General features: G+C 38.8%; 2 protein-coding genes across 6 annotated transcripts in view; both read right to left on the bottom strand.

The window, feature by feature from the left end:
- Positions 1 to 702: 702 nt before the first annotated feature.
- LOC117454913 (uncharacterized) lies at positions 703 to 4,557 on the bottom strand. 3 transcript variants are annotated; one of them, XM_034094187.1, is made up of 4 exons: positions 4,477 to 4,557; positions 2,494 to 2,968; positions 1,828 to 1,940; positions 703 to 1,545 (listed from the first exon to the last, which is right to left on the bottom strand). In XM_034094187.1, exons 2-4 carry the CDS (start codon positions 2,958 to 2,960, stop codon positions 1,355 to 1,357), a joined length of 771 nt encoding a protein of 256 aa, XP_033950078.1. In that variant the 5' UTR covers positions 2,961 to 2,968; positions 4,477 to 4,557; the 3' UTR covers positions 703 to 1,354. The 3 variants fall into 3 exon arrangements, with proteins under 3 accessions (XP_033950078.1, XP_033950094.1, XP_033950086.1); XM_034094203.1 differs by having other exon boundaries at positions 4,470 to 4,541; XM_034094195.1 differs by lacking the exon at positions 4,477 to 4,557 and adding an exon at positions 3,864 to 3,947.
- Positions 4,558 to 5,383: 826 nt separating this feature from the next.
- Positions 5,384 to 10,764, bottom strand: part of rab11fip4b (RAB11 family interacting protein 4 (class II) b) — a 63,260-nt gene continuing 57,879 nt past the window's right edge. For 2 of the 3 annotated variants that reach the window (XM_034082665.2, XM_034082691.2), the window contains 3 exons: positions 9,371 to 9,451; positions 8,800 to 8,943; positions 5,384 to 8,190 (listed from right to left, as the gene is read on the bottom strand). In XM_034082665.2, the coding sequence (XP_033938556.1) occupies positions 8,071 to 8,190; positions 8,800 to 8,943; positions 9,371 to 9,451 (345 nt within the window). In that variant the 3' untranslated portion in view covers positions 5,384 to 8,070. The remainder of the gene's footprint in view (positions 8,191 to 8,799; positions 8,944 to 9,370; positions 9,452 to 10,764) is intronic. The other variant, XM_034082682.2, reaches the window with a different exon arrangement.

Raw genomic sequence — 10,764 nt, 5'->3', positions numbered from 1 at the left:
ACCGGAACCATTCACTCTATCTTAAGTGTCTGCAAACACCAGAACGGAACGACATCTCCCTCTATCATCACCCTCACCACACTTCCACTCATATTTGCCCCTTTGATCAACAATGAAATGTACACAGCTGGCTGGTGAATATCAAAAGCTACTTCATCTCCTTGATAGAGAATAATCTAATAGTGTATACACCAAGAAATCTGCTTAGAATTCAACTACAAAGTCTCATCAGATTGCATGACACTGGATTTCATCAGATATTATGACCTCAATCTATTATTGACACAGTGTTTGCAGTTATGAATGATTTAGAGCTATAAGATTACATTTACCAGCTTAGTAACATTTAACATCTTGAATTGCATTCTGACTTAAACACCAGGGGTTTGAATAGTGTGCAAGTAAGTGCTTGTGCCTAGCAAGTCCTTGGGAATGAACCCACTGAACTCCCAAAGGTGTGTGGAATAACTTAAAGAAATCACAATTCTACCATCTAGTGGCGACAAGCCGTCGTCACTTCTGAAAGCTCCATGAAATGATACCGGTATGATTTAAACAAGTCAACATGACATACTGTAGACATGAGTTTTATGTGTTAAAATAGTGAGAGATCTGAGCAGAGGAGGCCCAACTGTTCCTGGAAAGCCCAGGCTACAAAATAAACCTAATTTTGACAACAGAGCAGAGATAAACACGCAGGGATACGGTACCAGAAGGTAGAAGAACATTTTATTTATTGTTATTGTGCAAATGAAAGTCTTAAAGAGCAATGTTGTGTTTCTTGTAACATAAGCTACTGTAATTTCTTAGGTTTAGTACTTAAATTAAAATTGTTCCTTTATGTACTTGAACTTGCAATTCATAAAACTATAGAATTTATATCCCAGAGAGCAACTTTACATCAACTCAGTGTTCTCAGTTTGGACTAGTTTCAGTAACAATGATCACAGAAGCGGTACAAACAGGATAGTATGTTGGTTTATCTCAAATGAATCCCTAAACTCAAAGAAGCCTAACAAATTAATGTTAAAATATAAAATGTACAAATAAAACCTACAATAAAAAAACTATGACTTGACTGCGTACCTTGGGTCCAAACTTCAATCTTTGAAATCAGATGGCATTAATCTGTTTGATTTTGTAGCATAACATAACATTGTATTTCTTCCACTATTGTTTAAGATTGGGAAAATAAAACTGATGCTCACTAAAATAAATATCCCACCCATGGGTACTCTCCAAGACCCTCAAATCTGTACAATGACAACAAGTGCTAACTCACGAACGCCTCAGTTACTTTTGGTACATGAACATAGAATTACAAATTAATCTAACATTACAGCAAACATCTGGCTTACTCAGCATCAGCATCTGCATCAGCATCTGCAAACTGGTCGGCCTCAGTGGGAACCTTGAAGCTCCACCATTTGACGGGCTGTCGGTGGAGCTCGGCCGGGCTGTACTTGGCTGTCACCGGCAGGTCCACTGGGTCCGTTTGCTTAATTGTCAACTTCCGTAAATCATAATGGATCACATCTTGTGGACCTGAAGGAGGCACAGAATACCAGTTAGACATCTGTACTTCACCTGACCTGGATCATAACAGCTTTAGACTTGAGATTAGCCTCAGTGGAAATAGCTTGTTGTTAGATAAACCTTGAAAATAATCGAAAATTGGTTATATTCATGTTCAGTTTCCTTCAATTGAACACTATGGTAACGATACTACTGTAATTATCCTAATAAGAATGTATTCAGATATTTCGGGTGACATCAGCATATACTATGACTACAGTGCTGTATGTGGATATTTAACCATTTCTTTACCGTAGGGCATGAAGCCAAAACACATTTTGTCCCAGCCAGTCAGTGTGACCTCTTTGATCTGACTTTCCCAGTCTTCCTCCTCTTGTGGTGGCAACGCTTGTGGATGGATGTTTCTATAAAAGTCGGCAGATTGATAGGTCTCATATTACCTTTGTATTCAACAATCAGGCACATTTATTCTTTTGAAAAAACAAGGGAAATTGGCCATTGAATTTTGGTATTATCTGACTGTTGTGGGTGAGTCTCATTAATGGAAGCAAATGCAATAGTAGTTTAGAATTATGGTAATATCATTATCATTCTTGCCATGAGTTTGATAAAAAAAGATTAGCGCCTTTTCCGTTGACAAGAAAAAGTTACTATGTGGCCAACATATGTACAGTTTTTACATTTTTTTTTTTTAAATGGTACCTACAATACATGTTGTACTATATGAAGGAGTGAGGTTCTATTGAGTTGCATTGTGTGTGAGAACTAAAAACCTTTCAAATGGAACAAATATTTACTACATGTATTATTTGTCACTGTCAATGGAAGCTATGTTAAAGTTGTAGTTTTTACTTTTTGTCCACCAGAAATGTACTTATGACACCAAATTAATAAAATAAAGATTCACGGTTTTATCCCAGTGATTCTTTCAAAGATGTTACAAGGTAGTTGACCTACCTCTTCTTTTGTCTGAATTTCCTCCTTCTTCGTTTCTTTGCCGACAGGTTGGGTTGTGGTGCCATTTGTTGAGAATTACAGAGAGGAGCAACAGAGTCTAGACTGGGGGTCCCATTCACTGACGGACCACCTGGAGGCCTTGCACTGCGGACCCTTACAGCTGCTGAAGCATCAGGGGCAGCTGAAATTGTGCTTTCATGTTTTCCCAGGGTCCCTCTGGGCGTGCCTTTTGTGCGCTGGCCCTTGTCCCCATGTTCAATATAACCATTGACCATGCATTGTGGTTTGATATCGTCCGGTGTGCAGACTGGTGTACTCTTACTTTCTCTAGTGGAAGCAGCTGGGCAGCCATTGAGAGTGACAGCTCCATTTACCAAACCTGTGACGGGAACCTGATCTCCGACTTTACAGGGGTAGTGACGCGTCTCTCCTCTTCTTATTTCATATTTTGTACCATTCTGAGGCATCACGTCACCTGTGAATTAGTCGGAGGGTTTGGTGTTAGTGCAAAGAATGAAAGAAAACAACTACAAGAAATATAATGTTTTTTTAACGTCTATAGGAAAATGATGTTCTCCAGAAGATGAATCCTCCTATTGGTAAAACAAGTGGAAAGATTTAAGTTGGGCTTTTAGGAAGGACATTTTTTAAAATTATTTTCTGCATGGACATTAATAACATGAATAATTTATATCTTTCAGCTGGCAAGTTCTCCCAGGGCATTGATAGGCATAACACACTATGAAGGGAAACTTCACTTAGTTTGTTAATTTACAAAAAGTAGGGAGGAATTAATCAACACTTTAAATAATTTGGATTCTGAGTTGATGTTAAATATATTAGCAATCAACCATGCTTGGTTTCTTCTCCTGGCAGGAAAAAAACATCTCAGAAAATACATTTAAATGATTAAAACTAATAACTGCGAATTGTTAACTTATCTTTAATACTTTTTCACTTGTGGATATTGTTTATGATGTCATTAAGAAAAAAACATGCATATATATACAATGTATGATTAGTGTTTGAATAATTTACAATTAGCAAGATATCAAAGACACATACATTAAAGACAAGAAACATAAATAACACATCCAAAAAGAGCCAGGGGGATAAAACAAAAAGAAAGAAACCCATTAAAGAGTTATTAAGGAGCTTAAAAAAAAAAAGAAATATCACCATGAATCTTTTTTAGCATTTGTGTTTGGTAGCCTACACACTAGTTTCCCTATATGCTAGCAGCACCTGTATACACACAGGATTCACAGTGTCAGGCTACTTTCCTGCCATGTGTGGCGTGGGGAAACTATTGAGGAAGCCAATAAACTCTGTCTTTTTTTAGGAGGAGACTGTTCTCCACGCTGACTCACATAACAAAGTGATATGGCGGGCACCGCGTTAGCCCTTCGCTCTGCATCAGCCAAAGGGCTCGCTGCGAGGGGGACCCAAGTTCCCATCAGCAAAAACACGTGGGTTTGCTATCCTGGCTCCAAAATGGTGGAATAAGCTCCCCATTGAAATCAGGACAGCAGATAGCTTGCACATCTTCCGGCGCAGACTGAAAACTCATCTCTTTCGACTCCACTTCGAGCAATAGAATTACTAACAAATAACTGCTAACAGAGCACTTATATACTAATAAAGGACTGGCTTATCTATAGCCAGTTGAGTAGCACTTGAAATGTGTGGCTCTATGAAACCTGATGTACTTAAATGATTCTGTTTTCTTCAAGGTTGTATCTTCCTGGTCGAATGTACTTATTGTCGCTTTGGATAAAAGCGTCAGCTAAATGCAATGTAATGTTGGCTAAACTAGCCTTGTGATTAACCGGTATTGTGGTATCGACTGTTAACGGTACATGAGCTCATTATTTGGGAAAGCAACAACAGTTCACAACATACAGGAAAAAATCCCCCCAAAACTTTCAATCGAAAATAAATCCCTTTAATTTACTTTGAATCCTAAATGAAGTTACATTTTACCTGTACTTTAGCCTGAGGCACAACTCCCCGGGTAGCACGCGCTGTAGGAACAACAAGATGGAGCAAACGCCTGGCCAATAGGAGGCGCCAGAAAACAATGTCATATTTGTGGGTATATTTCTAGAGTTACGGTTTTTTTTATTTTTTTTAAATCTAGTTGAATAGGTTTGGGGCAGAGCAACAGTTTGCCATGAGTATCAAACATTAAGCCCCCTGGCCTATAGGCTTAAAATGTTAGTATGTTAATCTGGTTGTTTGTTTATTGGAGTTTGTGAGCAGAGTACGACAGCAATAGTAGGCCTAATGTGTTTGCTTAAACAGTGACCCCTTGCGTCAAAAAAGCCAGCCTCCACTCGGGAAAACCTAGTCAAGCCAGCCCGCACGTGATATTGGGGTGCGCGAATATCCTAGGAAACACTGCCTCTGTGTTTAGATGAAAAATAAAACAAAAACTGTCCAGTATCAAAGACTCATTTCACTTCAGGGTGATAGCAGGACATCCCATCTAGTCACTCAGAAAAAATCAGGACATTCTGATGTAGAGTTTCAAAATAAAATACCTTTGAAGTCTCATGAGCTATCATCCCTCTGTGTTAAAATGAGAATAAAACAAAAACTGTCCAGTATCAAAGACTCATCTCACTCCAGGGTGATAGCAGGACACCCCATCTAGTCACTCAGAAAAAATCAGGACATTCTGATGTACAGTTTCAAAATAAAATACCTTTGAAGTCTCATATATGAGCTATCATCCCTGTTTTTAGATGAGAATAAAACAAAAACTGGACAGTTTTTGTTTTATTCTCATCTAAATACATCAGAATGTTTTCAGAAAGAGTATTTGAATTGACAGTTTAAATAAATACTGAAAAATGCTGTTAATAGAATTTATTATCGTGTTTTAATTATTATTTTGACAATACAATACCCTTTTGAATATAGAAACAGAGTGTAAGAAGGTAACACTTACATATAGGCCTACAGTGTAGGCTATTTAATAGTGTAATAAGTTGAAAATGCACCCATGGTGTATTGTCAGGGTTAATATTCTGTTCTGCTGTTCACATATTTTTGGCTAAATACTGGGTCAATTTATCCCTCCCTTAACACAGCTCCAGTCTTAAGGGCTGAGTGCTTTTTCCAATATTAAAAATAAAGTCTATCGAGTTATTCCACCTGATTCAACCCGGTTTCATTAACATTGAGTGTAAATTCTGAAATCAGTCAGGCAACTTGAAAGAATTTGATATTTAGGCTCAAATGTTTTTATTTACAGAACAGAATACCACATCATGGAAACGTAGACATCAGCAGTGTACACTGTGGGCAAAGAATAAGTGTGTTATTATTTGAGAAATTATATAAATGGAAATAAACTAATTCAACATAAGACATTTAATGAGACAGCATTACTGCCAAAGCAATTGTTATTGCTGTTTATAGTTACTATAGTTGCTTATAGTTATATTGCATCATTGGATAGCACTAATGATGACAGCTTAGTGTATCGTTTATTCATTTTCTTAAATCTAGAATGGCACGAGCAGCTATAGAATGAAGAGATTTGTGAATCAAAACAAGACACAAATCTGCAGGTATAGGTAAATAAGTTAATATTGCTCATAATGCTCACCATTTAGTTTGAGTTAGGAAGACAGCTTTCAACCATAAAACGCCAGTTCAAAGCAGGTTGAAAAGCAAAGGACTTACCGTAACAAAACAGATTTAGAAATGAAACATCCCCAACTGCATTGAAAAGGTCATTACACTGACTGTTGACAAAATGTTCCCAAAATGCTAACCTTCGTACCATACAAAGCATTGTGCTATAACTCTTTTCTAAAAGGACACCTAAGTAATCACAAGTTATTTTTTGATAAAACAGTATAAAATAGTTTTTATAGTATCAATCTGAAAAAGAGTGGTGAGTGGCACATGAATACAAATCACTATATAATTACAACATTTACAAGTCAAAAAAATATGTCAGACGTAGACATAGAATGCACCTTCAGAAAACTATGTAAATCTATAGCACATCGTCTTGAAAAATGTCCTCAAAGGCACAGACAGAAGAAAAGGTGAACCATGCATAAGGAAACAAACAAGTTTTTTCTTGTGCAAGGAAGCAAAACTTAGGTTTTGGAATAATTACATGATACAGCAGATTAAAATTGTCTCCCCTCCCCCAACAATGCCCTCTTCATTACAGTACCTAATACTGTACATGTGTGTTTCAACACATCTTGACCAACTACAGCGATTTCAAGTCAAAAAGCCTTTTTTAGCCTCACAGAAAGTGAAATATCCAGTTGTACATTCATATTTACAGTATTAGAGAGTTTCAGAGGGCTCAAAAAACTATTTGCAACATGTAGGCTTTAATGAGATTGCTAATCCAGTTTTTGTACCAAAAAGTGAGTCTCCTGTGCATGCTCACGTACAATATCTAGGTTGATTTCACTGAGCAAAGAGAGAGGATTCAGTAAACCATGTTACAATGGCTTCCAGTCACTTCAACATAAATCCACCCTGTACATTCATAGCTCACAATTCTGTTCAACATCATTGGGGTCTATTGCTAGCAACAATGAACCTATTCGCCAATGTGTTGCTAGCAAATAGCAGCCTCAGAAGTTCCAGTTTAAAGACACTCCTTGGTTGCAGCTTCTGCTCCTTAAAGTGACACTCGACTACTCATCTGAACAAACTAAGGGCCACTATTGGACTGATTGACTCTGCAAGTGTTGTTGCAAGGTTACTGGAAGACATGTTCTCAAAAATAAACAAATTCACCTGCAATGTACCATCACCAACTTTACTAAAACCCTCCTTTGCTTGCATACGTGGTCCATCATCTGTCGCGCACAACTTCTGTTTGCCCTTGTAGCTAAAGGCGCTCTTATTCTTCTCTTTCTCTTAACACTTTTCTCAATCCTCTCTTTAAAAACATGCCTATCCATGATTCATCGCCGACAAACACCTACATGTCAGAGGAGAAAAGATGGGCAGTTTACAGATCAGGCAACACTCTGGTCGGCCTTCATGCCTCTGAGAGTCAGGTTTAGTCTGCTTCAATGTTCCAAAAACATCATACCAAACTTTCTATCTGCGGATAATACAGCCCATATTACACCAGGATACAACACAACCCATATCAGGTTTTTTACATTGTTCCAGTTGTTATGTCAAGGTAACACACTATGTCGAGTGTACTTCTTTCAGCGACTCTGTTAATCCTCAAAGCATGTTGAGCGCAGGATATTCCTGTTTTGTCGTATGAGATAAAAGTTGTGACAGTATCTACAGTTCACAGCATAGACAGTGAATACAAAAGAGCAGGACAGATCGATTTGAAGAGTCACAGTAGTATGACCTGCGGTCAGTTCAGCGCTTAATCCCACTGTAGAATGTCCTTCCCTGCCATAAACAGCAGGGGGCGATGTGTGTCTATTTATGTTCCAGTTTCTACGACTAGCTCTGGTTGTCTCTGTTGTCCTGTACAGATTCCTGCCTCAGGTTAAAGTTTCTGATCAAACAACTGGAATGATCTTCATTCGCCCGAGACCGATTCTCACTCCAGTTGAGTCACTGCTAGTCGCCCTTGATCTCCAGGATGGAGGGGTTGTGGTCCAGGATGGACAGAATGATTTTGTCCATGTACTGTCGCAGTCGAATGTTGATTTCTTCCTGCTCTTTCAGGGCTTCCATTAACTGAGGAAAGAGACGTACGTCATACACCTTTTCATTTCAGTTTGCCAAAAAGGTCAACCCTAATCGGACCTATTTATAGGCCTGATGACTCAAAAGCTTTTGTTTGTTTTTTTGGAACTATTGTGAGAGCTAGAATATGCTTTACTCACTTATATGGTACATATACAATTATGTTTCTATTGCTACACAAGTTGTTATTAATGCTGCTATTTGTTATAAATGCTGCATTTTGCTTAAATAATTCCTACAAAAGGTGAATCCATTATCAATATAGTTGCTAATCCACTGTCTAGTTAACTATTCATTGATCAATCCACAATTTGTTGTAGCTCTAAAGCTGCTTTAATTACAGATTTCATTTGGCTCAGTGTCTTACAGTCTATGTGAGAAAGGACCTCCATATTATGCACATAAATGCAAATCTACCATAATGTAATATCTATATCCCTGTCATGCTGTGATATGACCTACAAATACACTCCAACTAATGTATGGACGGCACCTGTAACATATTTCAGATTAATTAAATGAATAAACTTGGTAGTTTGCACAAGAGTAATATTCATAATAAAATATGCATAGCTGGTCTGTATCTTGTTGTGATGTTACCTGGTCTCTGGAGGCGTTTTCTATCTCAGCAGCTAGAGACTGGGCCTTGGTCTGTGTGGCGAACAGGGTCTTAGCTTCATACAGGCTGAGGCTGAGGATCTGACCGTTGAGCTCGTCGTTCTGCTCCCTCAGCTTCTGATTCTCCTAAAAACACAGTCGGGGAGGGAAGAAGAAGAGAAAGAGATATATAAGGAATTAGATAACAATCTCGACAACACAACATAATACTTTTGAGGGATTGTCTCTACTCAAGCTTCACACCCATACGACAAAACAGTGCACTTATAGCTCATACAGCAGCAAACACAGCAATCTATTATGGCAACACCTACAGGACATAACATGGGTTACGCGTGTTACAGAACAAACTGCTCCCCTGCTTCGTCTGACGTGTTATGAAAGCTCCATGATTAAGTTGCCTGTGAATACTGACAAGAGGTCAGTTTGCTTTTCCCCTCTCTCTATCCTCCACCGTTAGTGAGGGGAATTGCAGCAACTGACCCCAATTCAGTTTGGGCAAGCTCGGTAGTGCTATTAGTGGTTAATCACGAGGTCACAGACGCAGTTTTACCATGAGACCAGGACGGAGCCGAGCCCCAGACAACAGCAGGTGCTGGAATTCAGGGAGAAGAAAGTCCTGGGACACAAATGGCTGGACACACACATACAGACATTTACAGAAGTGCACAGGCAAGCATAATATAGTGAGCTTCTCCCCGTGGACGTCACTGGGCTGTGACTCTCAAATTGGATAATTTATCCAACCACAGGAAATCTAATTGAATTGTTCTTCATCAAATACTTCAGGAAGTAGCTCAGGATACAAGTTGATATGTTGAGAGAGAAAAAAGAAGAATCTGCTGATAGAAGCTGGAAATAAAACCATTATCATCATTCCCCTTCATGCTCGCCTGCACCTAGTGTGACCAGTGTGGACTGAGGCCACAGGGGGACATGTATTTTACCATCTTAGTCCCTGATAAGATATAAACACTGCAAATCAGCCCTTCTAACTCACTTCCAGCACTGCTTCAAGGCTTGGAGGGTTTAGTAACTTTCAGTTAGCCCTATGGAGCACCATTGCTAATGCATATCAATACATTTAATAAAAAATGAGTCAGACTCAGGCTTCTCTACAACTTCAAATAGCATTATAACTTCTTCTGTTACTAGCCTCATCGGTGAGATCTGAAAAACACTCGTCATCTCCCTGGTCTCTAAACTAATGTTTACTTTGCATCAGGTCTGTTCACTTCGCAGGACTGGAAACAGTTACATGACATTTAAGTCTGGCAGGCAGATAATAGAGGCAAATGTCACTGTGCCTGGGAATACAGAAATGTAAGAGCAGAAGAAAATGATACAGATCACATGCAGCGGATATCAAACTGTGCTGAGGATGGGGTAAGCTCCATGACCAAACGATCAGTATGTCAAGGGTTGCGCTGCGGTTAAAGGGGCTTTTAAGGGAATACATGGAGCCAATGTTATTAACTGGTATGATAATATATTCTGCCTACACCCACTCTGTTTCAAAGTGGTCCTTTAAGCGTATGCAGGTACAAAACAAAAGTGTGGCTGTGGCTTGATTCGTCAGTGCACTTTACCTTTCCTCTGGCTGTCACTTAACCACATTTTCGTGTTAAATGGAAAATATTAAACGTCATGTAAGAAGAAGGGCAAGTGCACTACGTTCTGCAGGGTTAATACTAAGTTGTCTTTGGCTCTTTTTCTTGCTGTAACAAATGCACATTTCCCCTCTGTGGGACGAATAAAGGTATTCTGACCTTGATTCTGACAAATATAACTCCAGTAGCCAATCTGAATCACTGTGCAGGGATATTGGACAAAATGACAAGGCTCTAATTTAGTCATTGTGTGTGAATATGTTTTCTCTGAGATATTGCAGGGACAAGATAAACTTGTGTTGATCGTGTTGAAATTCCATACTCCTGACTTTGAGTC

Source organism: Pseudochaenichthys georgianus, chromosome 1 (genome assembly GCF_902827115.2).
Source record: "Pseudochaenichthys georgianus chromosome 1, fPseGeo1.2, whole genome shotgun sequence".
NCBI lineage: Eukaryota > Metazoa > Chordata > Actinopteri > Perciformes > Channichthyidae > Pseudochaenichthys > Pseudochaenichthys georgianus.
This window is presented reverse-complemented; position numbering and strand designations above follow the sequence as displayed.

Excerpts from the sequence above, each read along its gene's own strand:
- LOC117454913 (XM_034094187.1), bottom strand. The coding sequence starts at position 2,960 with ATGCCTCAGAATGGTACAAAATATGAAATAAGAAGAGGAGAGACGCGT. Across the intron at positions 1,941-2,493 it reads AAATTCAGACAAAAGAAGAG|AAACATCCATCCACAAGCGT; the intron begins GTAGGTCAACTA and ends CGACTTTTATAG. Across the intron at positions 1,546-1,827 it reads TTTTGGCTTCATGCCCTACG|GTCCACAAGATGTGATCCAT; the intron begins GTAAAGAAATGG and ends TGCCTCCTTCAG.